At 35.3% G+C, this 14789-nt stretch overlaps 2 protein-coding genes across 2 annotated transcripts; both read right to left on the bottom strand.

Moving 5' to 3' along the window:
* Window positions 1–22: 22 nt before the first annotated feature.
* LOC126743061 (ionotropic receptor 40a) lies at window positions 23–13203 on the bottom strand. Its single transcript, XM_050449992.1, has 15 exons — window positions 12972–13203; window positions 12812–12919; window positions 8590–8684; window positions 8447–8542; window positions 8260–8396; window positions 8040–8205; window positions 6767–6976; window positions 6551–6709; window positions 2822–2981; window positions 2637–2765; window positions 2482–2582; window positions 931–1093; window positions 783–879; window positions 457–692; window positions 23–393 (listed from the first exon to the last, which is right to left on the bottom strand). The coding sequence occupies exons 1-15, from the start codon at window positions 13048–13050 to the stop codon at window positions 185–187; spliced, it is 2145 nt and encodes a 714-aa protein (XP_050305949.1). The 5' UTR covers window positions 13051–13203; the 3' UTR covers window positions 23–184.
* LOC126743066 (brachyurin-like) lies at window positions 13179–14598 on the bottom strand. Its single transcript, XM_050450001.1, has 6 exons — window positions 14463–14598; window positions 14341–14412; window positions 14186–14283; window positions 13939–14105; window positions 13574–13854; window positions 13179–13322 (listed from the first exon to the last, which is right to left on the bottom strand). Exons 1-6 carry the CDS (start codon window positions 14517–14519, stop codon window positions 13215–13217), a joined length of 783 nt encoding a protein of 260 aa, XP_050305958.1. The 5' UTR covers window positions 14520–14598; the 3' UTR covers window positions 13179–13214.
* Between the last annotated feature and the right edge of the window lie 191 nt (window positions 14599–14789).

The raw sequence follows: 14789 nt of genomic DNA, 5'->3' as shown, positions 1-14789 counted from the left end.
TCTTAATTTTACTATGCCAGTTATTTATTTAAGTAGTATATTAATTTTAAAATATTATAGCGATAAGGTCTTTGTTTTCAACTCTCGATAGTCTCGTTATCCTTCTGCGTAACCTAGGTAACGGGTGTTACCTGCACTCACAAAAGAGACCAACGAGGGTGAAAAAAATGAACTCATTTTATTACTAATCGATATATTCTAAGGTGCGTGTAAAAGCGTCATGCATGAAATTCAAATACGCTCTTCGAAGTCTCCTCTTGATTCTTCTGTAATAATAATGAAATCGTTTCCAGAATTTTTTGAAGAAGTTGTCCCCGTTGTTGTTGGTTTTCTTCTTTTTTTTTGCTTCTTTATGGTATTTTTTGCAAAGTACTTCCACCAGCAGGACCAAACCTAAAATCCGTCGTGTTATAACGAATTGACGTTTGTCATGACAGATCGAATTGTCATTTCTACCAGCAAATATGTTCCCGATAAACAACAAATAGAAGGTGCCCTGAAGCATTTTCAGTCTGATCGGCTTCAGTTTCTCGTTATCCTCGCTCACTTTGACCGCCTTCTTCGTTGCGGTTTCCGTTGTCGGCACATCGTTCTGTAAATTATCGGGCAACTTCTCTTTCTGTTTGCCCAACTTTTCGTACTCGTTCTCCGTCATTTTGTTTATTATACCCGCCTCAAACAAAGCCATTAGACTAGAAAAAAAATGCCACGTTGGGTCGTCTTATGACAGTTGTGATGATTGTCACTTGTCAAAAATGTCAATTCACTTAGCCTACGCTTACATTTCATTAATTTCCTCGATATACGGACACCCGAATTGTAAAGCAATCGCCGAGTAAGCGGTATTTAATTTTTCACTTAAATGAAAATTGGTAGGGCCTAAAATACGAAAGTACCAACAAATAAAAAACACTTCGTTTAATTAAATACCGAATCGCTGAATATCAAAAAATAACGTTTCTCTGCCGGCCATGACGGCCACGTTGCGGTTGTCCTTGACCAATTTCACTCCTTCCTCTACCGATTCCACCACGTATTTTTTCTGGTTTTTCTCCATTAGGTCCCAGATTTGTCCGTAGATTCCCGTGCCGTTCTAAATCAATTTATGTACAACAATTGCCACTTTAGGGCCAAATTACGGACCAGCTGGTAAAGCTTCTGTGTGTTGTCAAGCAGATAAATTCTATCCTCTCGGTAAACCTACCAATAGCTGTAGGAGGAATTATGAACCAAATTTTAACCTGTTGTTAACAAGCAGAAGGTTTACAATTTGGCAACAACATAATTGTTGTGGCCGGTATAATAATCTTAAGAAAAAAAGAAAGATTAGAATTATGAATATCCGGTCCTGAGAAAATAAACAAAAATAATGGAAGTGTTTCGTTTTTAATTTGTGATTATAGTTATAGGTACTTGTATACTTGTTTTGTGCCAAATCCGATATTCTTTCTGTTAATTTAAACGTATTTGCATTTTTGCTAATCGTTTGTAATTATCCCACCAGACATTTGCTAGTGAATCACACTACACAGCTTTTTAGAAACTGTATACTGTGCAGGGAATTTGATAGAATTTCAATCAATTTTTTTTACATTATTTTTTTAGAGGATGTCTCAATAACCTGATAAAAAAAGAGGTCGGTAAACTTTTCTGAAAAAGTCATTTTGCTCTGTAATTTAGTAAGTCAATATGCGGGTGCAATTGAATTAAAAAAAACTGATGCAACATCTTGGAAAGAAAAAGATCAGGCCTGGGAAAAATTGACAGCAGAGTTTAATGTAAAAAACCCTATGTCAGGGGTGGTTTGAACCCTAAATAATCTTCGAACAAAGTATGAGGGTATAAAAAAAGATCCAAGAAAAAAAGTAGCCAAGAACAAACCGGAAATAGTTAAAACTGGTGGCGGTAGTGCAACCATAACACCTCTTACCACCTATGAGGAAATAATTTATAATTTAATAACACTGAGTGTTGAGGGACTGCCTTCAAGATACGATGATAATGGTAAATGACAGAATATGGTGGATCAAATTTGACGTTCCTATATGGCATTTCTTAGACGTATGTTTTCTTTTTATTTCTCAGTCACATAACAGTGGCATAACCAGCGAAGAGGAGCAGGTGAGGAAAGGGTATAACCTTAAGTCGGGCATTATTATATTAAATAAAGAGAGATTTACCCAGATGAAAAATAACAAAATACTCATACAGATTAGGAACAAAATTTCGAATACACATACTTCTTGCAAAACTATGCAAGCTCCAACTCTTTGAAAATTTGAGGTTATAAATTTCCTGGTAAACCTTTTATACGCTGCTTTTTCCTGTTGTTAACTTATTTTACTGGTAAGCAAGAATTATCCTGCTGGTAAGACAAGCAAGAAGTTCATAATTTAATTTTTAATGTTACCAGCAGGATAACTTTTCCAGACACTTTACCAGCCGATCTATAATTTGACCCTTAGTCAGAAAACAGTATACCTCTAATAGACCAAACGTCGGACTGTGCTTTTCAGCAAACAACTTAAAATTCTTGCTTTCCATGACGGTTTTAAGCTGATACAAGTTGTTTATGGCACGTTCTACAAATAAAACAATTGCTCAGTATATTTTCTAATATTCCTTCCACCTCTAACCTCGCCCAGGCCGCGCTAGCAACGAAGTCAAATTAGCAGAATACATGTCAGTAATGACATAAGTGGTAGATATCGATAAGACCAATATAAAAAAACGAGCCTTATGGCTCTGGCTGGGCACCTTCCCCGCTAAAATCGTCAAAAATAAACGACTTCTTAAAACCACACAAGCAAACATCAATTACTTTGCTTTAATAAGATCGTAACGGTGAACCAAGTACAGTCAAAAAATAATCTCGCATGTGAACGCACTCTAAAATGGGGTCGCCACGTGTTCGGCAAGGCGATTAGGGCGTATAAAAACGGTCCCACTATGATACAAGTCACTCCTATTGCTGGCCAAACCTAGAACAGTATGACGTCATAATCATTTTAGCTGTCAGTTGCCTGAAATGATGACAGGCCAGCTATGAGAGGTTTTTTTTGTTAAGGCTGAGAGACAATCAAACATTTATGTTTTAAGAATTAAGTTTTATGTTTAAAGTTTTACGAATAAACATATGTTGTATTTTTGATTTTAAATTGAACAACGCACAACGAAAGTTTAGGTCGTCAATCAAAAAATGACTTCCATTACTTCAAAATTGCCTAAAATGACTTGAAAAGTTGCTTTAATTACTTGGAACTCAAGTGACTATTCCAGGCAGTTAAAACTTCTTCCAGACAATTCCCTGGAAGAAATTGATGCTTTTAAATGCTTGAAAATTACTCTCAATAGTATCAATTGTCTGGACATATTAAAAAATAACTTCCATTACTTCAAAATTGCCTATAATGCCTTGAAAAGTTGCTTTAACTACTTGAAACTCGAGTGACTATTCCAAGCAGTTGAAACTTCTTCCAGACAATTCCCGGGAAGAAATTGATGCTTTAAACTGCCTGAAAATGACTCTCAATAGTGAAAATTGTCTGGACGTATCAAAAAATGACTTCCATTACTTCAAAATTGCCTAAAATGACTTGAAAAGTTGCTTTAATTATTTGAAACTCGAGTGACTATTCCAGGCAGTTAAAACTTCTTTCAGACAATTCCCTGGAAGAAATTGATGCTTTCAACTGCCTGAAAATGACTCTCAATAGTGAAAATTGTCTGGACGTATCAAAAAATGACTTCCATTACTTCAAAATTGCCTAAAATGCCATGAAAAGTTGCTTTAACTACTTGAAACTCAACTGACTATTCCAGGCAGTTGAAACTTCTTCCAGGCAATTCCCTGGAAGAAATCGATACTTTCAACTGCCTGAAAATGACTCTCAATAGTATCAAGTGTCTGGACGTATCAAAAAATGACTTCCATTACTTCAAAATTGCCTAAAATGACTTGAAAAGTTGCTTTAATTATTTGAAACTCTAGTGATTATTCCAGGCAAATAAAACTTCTTCCAGATAATTCCCTGGAAGAAATTGATGCTTTAAACTGCCTGAAAATAACTCTCAATAGTGACAATTGTCTGGACGTATCAAAAAATGACTTCCTTTACTTCAAAATTGCCTAAAATGACTTGAAAAGTTGCTTTAATTACTTGAAACTCGAGTGACTATTCCAAGCAGTTGAAACTTCTTCCAGACAATTCCCTGGAAGAAATTGATGCTTCCAACTGCCTGAAAGTGCAGAAAAATTATTTTTAATAGTATCAACTGCCTGAAGAGACCAAAAAAATAACTTTAATTACTTCAAAATTCCTTCAAATGTCTGGAAAAGTTGCTTTAATTAGTTGAAACTCAAGAGCCTATTTCAGGCAATTGAAACTTCCTCCAGGCAATTCCCTGGAAAAAAATTGATGTGTTCAACTGCCTGGAAGTGTCGAAAAATTAGTCCCAATAGTATCAAGTGCCTGGAGAGACCAAAAAAGTAACTTCCATTACTTCAAAATTATTTCAAATATCTGGAGAAGTTGCTTTAATTAGCTGAAACTCAAAAGACTATTTCAGGCAATTGAAACTTTCTCCAGGCAATTCTCTGGAAAAAGTTGATGCCTTCAACTATCTGAAAGTGCCAAAAAATTAGTCCCAATAGTATCAAGTGCCTAGAGAGACCAAAAAAATAACTTCCATTACTTCAAAATTCCTTCAAATGTCTGAAAAAATTGCTTTAATTACTTGAAACTCAAGTCACTATTCCAGGCAGTTCCCTGGAAAAAATTGATGCTTTTAACTACCTAGAAGTGCCGGAAAATGATTCTCAATTTTGTCAATTATGTGGTCGTATCAAAAAATGTTTTTCGTTACTTCAAAATTGGCTAAAATGCCTCGTAGAGTTGCTTTAACTACTTGAAACTCAAGTGACTATTCCAGGCAGTTCAAACTTCTTCCAGGTAATTCACTGGAAAAAATTGATGAGCTCAAGTGCCATGGAAGTGTCGAAAAATGACTCCTAATAGTATCAACTGCCTGGTGAGACCAAAAAAAAACTTCCATTACTTCAAAATTATTTCAAATGTCTGGAGAAGTTGCTTCAATTACTTGAAACTCAAGAAACTATTTCAGGCAGTTCCCTGGAAAAAATTGATGCTTTCAACTACCTAGAAGTGCCGGAAAATGACTCTCAATAATGTCAATTATGTGGTCGTATCAAAAAATGTTTTTCGTTACTTCAATATTGCCTAAAATGCCTTGAATAGGTTCTTTAACTCCTTGAAACTCGAATGATTATTCCAGGCAATTGAGACTCCTTTAGGGCAATTGCCTGGAAAAAATTGATGCTTTCAGCCGTCTGGAAGTGCCGAAAAATGACTCCTAATAGTATCAACTACCTGGAGATACCAAAAAAATAACTTCCATTACTTCAAAATTCCTTCAAATGTCTGGAAAAAATGCTTTAATTACTTGAAACTCGAGAGACTATTCCAGGCAGTTGAAACTTCCTCCAGGCAATTCCCTGGCAGAAATTGATGTGTTCAACTGCCTAGAAGTGCCTGAAAATGACTCCCAATAGTGTCAACTATCTGGACATATAAAAAAATTACTTGTTTCCAAGAATTCAAAAGCTAAGATTAAAACTTAAGAATACTTAAAAAATTACTCAGGATTCAAGTGCCAAGACATTGCAATTGGATTTTTAAATCCAAAATTTAATAAAAAAATAGGCTACATCGAATTAAAAAATTATCCTTGGAATCCAAGGATTCAAGAGCCAAGACTGAAACTCAAAAATGCTTGAAAAATTTAATCTAGGCGTCCAGAAATATAATAATTCAACCATTACAGCTGGAAATCCAACATTTATATTTAAATTCAAAAAAATGTACTTATATTCAAATATTTAATAAATTAGTGTAGTACTAACTTAACTTAAGCCAAGACTAAAAATTCAAAATTAAAAAATAAACTACAGGCAACTCAAAATTGTTTTCATTCAACGATTCATGATCCAAGATTAAAACTCAAAAATTAGACTCCAAGGATTCAAGAATCAAGGTTAAAAAAATCATAAAAGAATAATGTCTTAATTATATATGACTTAACCATATCAGCAGTTCTAATCGATTTTTATCGAGCAGCCTAAGAAAGACTAGATATGAGTAGCCTCACTAAAAAATGCCTAAATATTCGGATATCGGAATATTAGGGTACAATTTATTATATTAACTAATATCTAGGCTATATGGCAAAAAATATCAGATCAATTATTATTATTTGAAGTATGTACAACGTCCAAATATAAATAGAAACAAAGATCTTAAAGCTGTAGTTAAATTTGAAGTGAGGTTATGCTAATATGATACTTTTTTTTTTCAAAATTTTGCCGCCTCTTGCCCTTTGTATACTTTAATGCGCAGCTACTATAATATTTAATCGTGATTGGTCGTATTGTGACCACCTTCAAGCTTTAATCCCTATTGCTTAAACCATAAAACCTAAACATAAATTTTTTATTGTGTCTCAGCCTTAAGTGTAAATTATTTGACAGTACCTGCCACTGAAATGGTCTTAATAAAGCTAAGGCCTCGTTTAATTTGCTCGGCGCGTGCGTAACAAACGCCCCAGTATCGGCCAACGTTATAAAGGAGAACTCGATGATGTTTGAACGTTCGTAGGTGATCCCCATGTCACCTATGAAAAGGTCTGCCTCCTAAAATGGATTAATTAATCATAAAATAATGGATAATATCATATAAGTTTATTAAACCCTTCTTGCTAGAAGCCCGAGGACCCCATTGGTATCTCCGTTATCCCCAGATTCTGCCGATCCTTGAATGCGTTCCGGGGGATCCGTGTAGTTGTACCTGAAATTTAATTTCTTGGACAAGACCACCAATATCCTATGGTCACGTCCCCCGATCACTTCGAAGGATTTATTGGGAGTCGCGTTGTATCGCACGAAATGCCAGGGCGGTTTCTAGAAAGGAAAATTTACATTAGGGGGTTAGTTAAGGTTTCTTCGTATTTCTGCAGAGGCATAGGTTATGAAGGCACAGTGGTCGTGGAAAATGGGATGGAATATATAGGATTTAATGGGCTCTTTTGAGGAAGGTACTTTTGAATGTTCTGCTATAGAAATACAATACAAACAGGAACTACAATATGCAGTTTTTTAACGCTATTGCAGGAGATTTTTATTTGATATTCTTAATATCAGAGATCATCACTTTAAAGATTTCATAGACCTATTTAGGCCTTTCTATTAAAGTGTAAGTAGATGGGTAATCTAGAAGTAGGATTGCCAACATCCATACCAATAATTTGTCTTTTGAGCTGAACGGAACATTTGGTACGTATCTGCAACAAGTTCAACACTGTCTGTTATTCCTTAAGAGTTATGGAAAGATATTTAGGTTAAGAACATCTTCAATTTGCCTATTTTGCTAAAGTTTACTCAGTATTAAAGTATGACATCATTTTCTGGGGTAGAAATATAGTTGCAAATCGAGTCTTTATTTCACAGAAAAGAGCTATGCTTCACCTACGATAGAATCACTTATATAGAGGCGTTTCACAAGATATACAGGCATCAATTTTCCCATTCATAGGTTAACAGCTACAAAAAGAGTATCGACTTATACTTGTCTAAACTTTTTTAATCAGTTGCCTGGTGATATTAAACCAAAAATGCGTTTTAACGTTTTTAAAAGTAAGATAAAAAGGTGGTTAATAGAATTAGGGCCATACACAGTTCGAGACTTTTTAGACTGCGTATTTTAATTTATTTTAGTGCTGTATTCTATTCTTTGTGTTACCTTACATGGACTTTTTTCTACTACCGTATGTAAAGTGCTCACTTTACACGCTTCCCAGGGTTTATACAGTACATTACATACATTACATACATACATACATACATTACATACATTATTTATTCACTTTTTACACATTAGTACGTTACTCGTAGTTACGTTGTTTGATGCTTATTGTTCAATTGTGACATTTTTTGTATAATATGTACAGTCTTGACTTTCCCTTACATGTAAGACGGGTACTTGTAGAACTTTCTCGTGAAAATCTTTATAAACCGACTTTTTTTTGGGAACGGTGGGGTGGTGGAAAAGGCCCTTGTCTTGATTCCACCAGTTTATCATCTCCAGATGATGTTCCCGGTATAACGTGGCTTGGTTGTAGTAGATTCTAAAACTGGGATTAGTCGCTTAAAATACGCACTTAAAAAATTATATTTCACATGCTTACGTGTCATTTCTCGGATTAGTAATAGCGAAAACTTTCATGGCATAATGGATATTTTTCAAGAAACTTCTTGTAAAAGCGCCTCTGCCCCAGTTAAATATATGCACGATATTTCTCCTGATGCAATTACAGTCATAAACCTAAAAAATCTGTTTTTTTTTAAAGCTCATTTAAACAAAGCCTCTTTTACCTCCAAAAGAATGTGTTCGTATAACTTGTGGCTGCCAAAGAATAACGTCACGACGGGCAAATGGTTTTCCGATCGAACAGACAAGTACTCGAAATACTATTTAATTTTTTTTTAAATTTATATTAAACCAGTTAATGTCATACCTTGTCCTGCGCCTCCGCCAAAGTGAAATTGAAAAGCAGCACCGAAACCCGTTTAGATTCCAACTGAACCAGTAAATTCCTTAAGAAATCGTTCTCTAAAATATATCAAAATCTTTTTCGAAAATTTTAGTTTTTTCCAAAAATGATCATAAGTCAAAAACGAAAAATGTGCATAGAGATTCTTAATTTTTTATTAAATTTATTGAACTATTTAAGCATTTTTTTGATCTTTACAATTTTTATTTTCGTTGTCGAACGTCGTTGGATCTGGTACAGAATGTCATTGTTTTTGGGGACGACGTGGAATGGACCTTTCTAATCCGTCTGGAGCTTTAGTGACCAGCCCTTCGTCATGCGTGGATTATATAACCAGACTCTGTGCCCAGGATTAAAACCCATCGAATTCGCCTTTATGTCATAACGTGACTTCATTATGTTACTTTCTAAATGCAGATTGTCCCGTGCCTATTTATGGACGATTTGTAAACGCTATTGTAGATGCTGGATGGACGCCTTAAGGGTTTCAGCCTTATTGGGTCGCCCAGTAATACTGTTTAAATGCAAACGAAGTTCATCACCAAATACAACTTTTGCCGGGCTTTTTTCCAGTAGATTCATGCATAGAAGCACGATATGCCAATAAAAATGGTAGTAAATAGGTATCCGAGTTGATTTGCTTAGAGTTTACTACAATTTTCAAATAAGTTTTGAATGTGCGATTAAATCTTTCAATCATTCCTTTAAATAAATTTGAATTTTGCACTTCTAAAATTGTTATTAATAGCAATAGTGCCATAATAGTTGTTTGTGGTTACAGATCACCTAGTGCTAACAGCCAATTTGTTCTATACAATCTTGCTAACCTACTTGATGAGATGTATAATAACAAAATTTCCTTTATTATTTCAGAAGACTTTAATTTAAACTTTAGTAATTCTGACGACCATGGCTTGATGGCCTTGCTTGGACTACATTAACTCCAACACTAGAATCACTGCTCATTATGCCATTGTCACAACATCTTTACAAATATGAATCCAAGTGTTGTCATATCTTCTGAAGTCCTTGTTTCTAATCTGTCTGATCATTATCCTTTGTATTCAATTTTTGTTTATAAGAGACAGGTGAAGGCTACCCAATGTGGTATGGTTGTGAGAAAATTCTCGACATACAAGAGAAATCGATTTTACAATATGCTGATGTTTGAGGCATGGGAGGAGGTATATTCTGCTGAGGGAGTTGAAGAGAAATATAATACTTTCTTTAGTATTCTCTTCTATTATTTTGATCTGGCTTTTCCAATAAGTACAACTAGGTTGAAAAATATGCCAACCTGGATTACACCAGAGATAAAAAGATATTCTAACTAAATAAAAGATCTCTATGTTTGGTACAAATTTACTAATTCTAGGGAACACTACGTTACATACAAACGTGAAAGGAAACAATATCGATGTTACATCTCGTATAAAAAGTCTATAAATCAATCGATATTTAAATAAATAGTGTGCAAGCCTGTAACTTTGTCAGTCTTGAGTTTCTTGCCTATATGTTTCAATGTAACCAAGGCTATTAAAGTTATAGGCTTGATCTATTTTTCTTTCCTTTAGAGATTCTTTAACACGTTGAGCCCCGCGTGCCGACCGGTGGGCATTTGGATTTTACTTCCAGGGACCAAATTTTTATTCTGGATATTTTTTGCTAATAGTTATTTTTTTGCAGTTTATGTTGTTTGTGGATCAATACTCTGTCGACATTTGGCTGTTTTTGTAATTTTTTTGCGGTGACCCACGGGTGGACACGTTGTCCCAGAATGCTATTTTACATTTTCGGAACGAATGCCCACCCGTGGACACTAGCTTTAATGTGTTTTTTTGTTTCAGAGTTAAGCTAATATGGCTAAGAAATATTTATCGGATCAGGAGTTGGCAAAGGAGCTGGAGAATCTGTCCGACGACGAGTTAAGAGATATAATAAAAGACGAAATTACCGGATTTTCAGATGATTCGCTCGTAGATAAAGATTTTATTCCTGTTGAAAGTGATCTATCATCCGATAACGATTCATCCGGTAATAATTGAGATAATTCTTCCATATTATTATCCGAAGACGAAGATCTAGACGATAACGTACCTCTAGCGACTTTAACTACTAAGCAAAAATGGGATCACGTTTAAGAAGACCGACTGTCTTTCAGTGAAAGCCCTCAGAATGTTGGTGTTGTTCCAGCTGTTAGTGTAGACTTTGCGGGGAAAGAACCAACTGAATTCTTTAACTATTTTATCGACGTGATTAATCTATTTGTGACTGAAACCAATAGGTTTGCTTCACAGCGAATTGCTGCGGCAATAGCAGATCCAAACCGGAAGGTCAAGGTGCCGAAATGGGTGGATACCAATCCCGTGGAAATGCGAAAATTTTTTGGCATTACATTATGGATGGGCCTTCTTCCAATGCCTCAGTTACGGGATTATTGGTCAACCAAATCGTTGTACCAAAATCGCATACCCACAATTATGAGTAGAAACAGATTTGAAGGTATTTTGGGCATGTTCCATGTAAGTGATAATGAGAAGGACAGACCCTCTGATGACCGACTTTACAAAATATCCGAATTTCTTGACATGCTGCAAAAGAAATTTAAGTCCTCCTACATGCCCGAAAAAGACATTTATATCGACGAAAGTAACGTCCCGTTTCGAGGACGCATTTATTTCAGACAATATATACCCAATAAGCGACACCGCTACGGTATAAAGCTTTTTAAGTTGTGTGTATCTGGAGGATACACCTGGGATTTCAAAGTATATACCGGCAGAGAGAAATCAAGTGAATTTGCAGTTTCTGAAAAGGTAGTCATGGAATTGATGAAAGGTCTTTTGGACAGTGGCCGCACACTTTACACTGACAACTGGTACACGAGCGTATCATTATCCAAAAGACTGATTGACCGAAAAACGCATTTAGTTGGTACAATTAGAGCAAACCGTAAAGGTAATCCTCAGGAAGTAATAAAGGAAAAGTTGAATCCAGGTAGAATTGTAGCTCGGCAAGATAATGACAAAACTGTAGTCCTGAAGTGAAAGGATAAGAGAGACGTCATCATGCTAAGCACCAAACACGATGATTCTACCGTTACTTTAGTAAAGAAAGGAAAGGAAGTTATTAAACCGAAAGTAATTGTTGACTATAATCAGGGCAAGGTCTTTATCGACTTGTCGGATCAAATATCAGCATACGCGCCTTTTCTAAGGCGAACTTCAAAATGGTACAAACGCCTAGTGTTTCATCTCATTACTGCTACAACAATAGCAAACGCGTTACATCACAATAAAATAAACAAGAAAAAAATCAGCATCACCACTTTCAAAGAAGAGGTAGTTTCAGGTCTCATTGAAAACGACGAAAAACTTAATACTGTTTCTCGTCCTTCCACGTCAAGAACGGAAGAAGAAGAAAGTGGAAGGCCAAAAACGAGTTACTCGAAAGAGTTGCACTAAATACTACAGCACCATGTCAATGGCTCACAATGCTGCGTACGCCCGAAAAAATGCGAAAAAGGTCAATACAATTTGTGTACCGTGTAATATTCCCCTTTGTATTACTTGCTTCCAAAAACATTTGGCTTTAAAATTTAGTGTCAGCAGTTTCTTTGTGGCAGTGTGTATTTCGTCAAACGTTAGGTCGTTTTAATAAGTTTTATTATATTTAGGTTAGTCATTTTTATGGTATTTTAAATTTTGGTTACATATGAAAACGACTATTTTTTATGACAATTTATTTTTAAGTTTTAAGAGTATTTTTTCTGTTTTAAGGTAATATAACATGGTATATTAGCTCAAATGTTGTTTTTTTCTACTCTTATAAACTAAATACCTAAACTATTCAAACTGCCCAACCCAATATATTTTTTGGCTCATCCTAGGACCAGACCGTCGTTTGGTATAGGCAGAATCAATGTAATCCATGCTCACGGGTGAGCACGCGGAGCTCAATGTGTTAATTTGAAATTATTTCAGTGTTTTTTTGAAAAAAATTAAAATGTAGAAGAAAAATTATTTTTTATTGAAATTTTTTTTTTTTCCAAATATATTCATAAAACGCTCATAATTCAAAAACCGCAAAATTTTAAAAATATATGTATACATATAGATTCCTTGGCAAATAAAAAAAATTATATATAGTGTGAAACAAATGACTTTTTTTAATAATATATGTTTACCAATTTTATCAAATCCTATTGCGACATTCGTCTCTGGAAAACCGACCATCATATCGCACAGAGCCGTAGCCAAATCTCCGCCATAATCGATACGTGCACCCAATTCAACTAAAACACCAATAAAACGATTAAAATATAAAAAAATATACAGGGCGTCCACCTTGTATATTTTTCACAAAAACGTGGCCTTCGATCACTTTACTTATAAGGCACAACCCAATAATCCGTGCCAATGCCATATCGGCTATGAAAGTTCTATATCGTCTCACATATTATCATGTGAATATTTTATGAGTCATAATTAAAACTGTCAGCTGTCATGTCTTTTATTAAGAATAAAAGGTTACCAGAGGGAATTAAGTTAACATTTATTAATAATTATTCATTTAATTCTATTGTTTGCTTATTGAAGATGATTTTCGAGCCAAAAGTAGAAACTGGTCAGTCTGGTGTGTACTCCTGGGAAACCCACGTTGCAACCCAACACGCTTCCATAGGACACCACTCCAACCTAAAAAATATCAAAAAAAGATTTTAGGGCAAAGAATTTTCTACAAGTTTTGTTAAGGGCCTACTTATAAATTAGAATTTCTTAACAACTAGCAACTCGATCCTAACGAAACAAATATTCAAAGCTTAAGTAGACATATGCCTACAAGTTTTATTGAGGGTTTAACCCATTTGAACAAAAACCTTTTGAGCTATCTAGCTTCAAAGATCCTATACTCATGCCTGATATTGCAATTTCTCTCCTTGACTTACTTGTGTTCCATTCACGATCAAAGGACTACCGGCATCTCCGGTGCAAATATTCCGTCCATCCTGCATACCTGTGGTGCAAATCTGGTTCATATGCACCTGACCCAAGTAGGAAATAGTGCATGCCAAAAATGGAATAATTGTGGCGTCCATTTTTCTTAGCACAGGCGAGTAGGTGGCGTTTGTGGTGTCCAGTTTACCCCAACCTGCCACTATGCCCAATTCATCCGCGTAGGTTTCGATTATATCGGATAAGGTGGGGGTTGGAATGGTTGACATTGCAGCTAATAGAAGAAGAATGTAGAGAGAAGAAGTTTATTCAAAAGGTGTGACGGAGGGAGATGGATGAGAATAATGGTTTTTGTTACCATTTAGTTCGACCGGAGAATCCAGATTGATGACGGCCAAATCGTTGTAATGTTTATCAGGATCATAGTTTTCGTGGATTGTGACATTGGTAACCTCAATCTTCACTTGCGTCTCCTCGTTTTCGTCCAAGTTGTGAGCTCCAAGTGTTACTGTGACGTTTGTAGCTCTGAAAAGAGTTTTATAGATGACAGTGCCATCCTATTCACATTTATTCATGAATTAATAGATTTTGAGAATTAAGCTTACTCATAGACACACGAGGCTGCCGTTAGGATTTTATTGGTTTTAACCAAAGAGCCTCCGCACTGGATGGCTTTTCCCTGGATAATTGCTTGTAGGGCCACCTATGAATTAAGTTTTAAAAACTGGATAGTCACAAGCAAACAAACAAAGTTCCTTACGACATATGGCATGGAATGCGGCGTCACCTCTTCTCCATTTGTAATTTTCAGTTTAGCCTGCACTTCTGGAAACTTTTATCTCCGAATTACTCTTTAAGGTTCACAAGAGTTTAAATACTTACATGGAACGACCCAATGGCAAGGAATATCACAGTTATGCAACAAAATAAGTTGGCCATTGTATGGTTATAAATAATGTATTTGTGAATCGAAGCATCTTGAAATGTGAAAAAACTGATAATGTGGTTCAAGTAGCCAGATTAAATCAATGATATTCCCTGTAATAAGTATGTTGGTACATAATAAGTTCGTAAAATGTCAATAAAACAAAACGATCTCTTATCTAAATTGATTTATTGTTATGCCAATGTGCAATTAATAATTTCATTTATATTAGGAATATTAGTAAGATTAGCTCGAAGGACCTTACATGTTAAGGGTTTTTTTCT

Source organism: Anthonomus grandis, chromosome 12 (genome assembly GCF_022605725.1).
Source record: "Anthonomus grandis grandis chromosome 12, icAntGran1.3, whole genome shotgun sequence".
Classification (NCBI taxonomy): Eukaryota; Metazoa; Arthropoda; class Insecta; order Coleoptera; family Curculionidae; genus Anthonomus; species Anthonomus grandis.
Note: the sequence above shows the minus strand (reverse complement) of the source record. Positions and strands in the feature narration are given on the sequence as shown.

Excerpts from the sequence above, each read along its gene's own strand:
- LOC126743061 (XM_050449992.1), bottom strand. The coding sequence starts at position 13,050 with ATGGCATTGGCACGGATTATTGGGTTGTGCCTTATAAGTAAAGTGATC. Across the intron at positions 2,583-2,636 it reads GCTAGCGCGGCCTGGGCGAG|AACGTGCCATAAACAACTTG; the intron begins GTTAGAGGTGGA and ends TTTTATTTGTAG. Across the intron at positions 880-930 it reads TTTTGATATTCAGCGATTCG|GCCCTACCAATTTTCATTTA; the intron begins GTATTTAATTAA and ends TTCGTATTTTAG.
- LOC126743066 (XM_050450001.1), bottom strand. The coding sequence starts at position 14,519 with ATGGCCAACTTATTTTGTTGCATAACTGTGATATTCCTTGCCATTGGG. Across the intron at positions 14,413-14,462 it reads TTGCCATTGGGTCGTTCCAT|TTTCCAGAAGTGCAGGCTAA; the intron begins GTAAGTATTTAA and ends CGGAGATAAAAG. Across the intron at positions 13,855-13,938 it reads TTCTCCGGTCGAACTAAATG|CTGCAATGTCAACCATTCCA; the intron begins GTAACAAAAACC and ends TTCTTCTATTAG.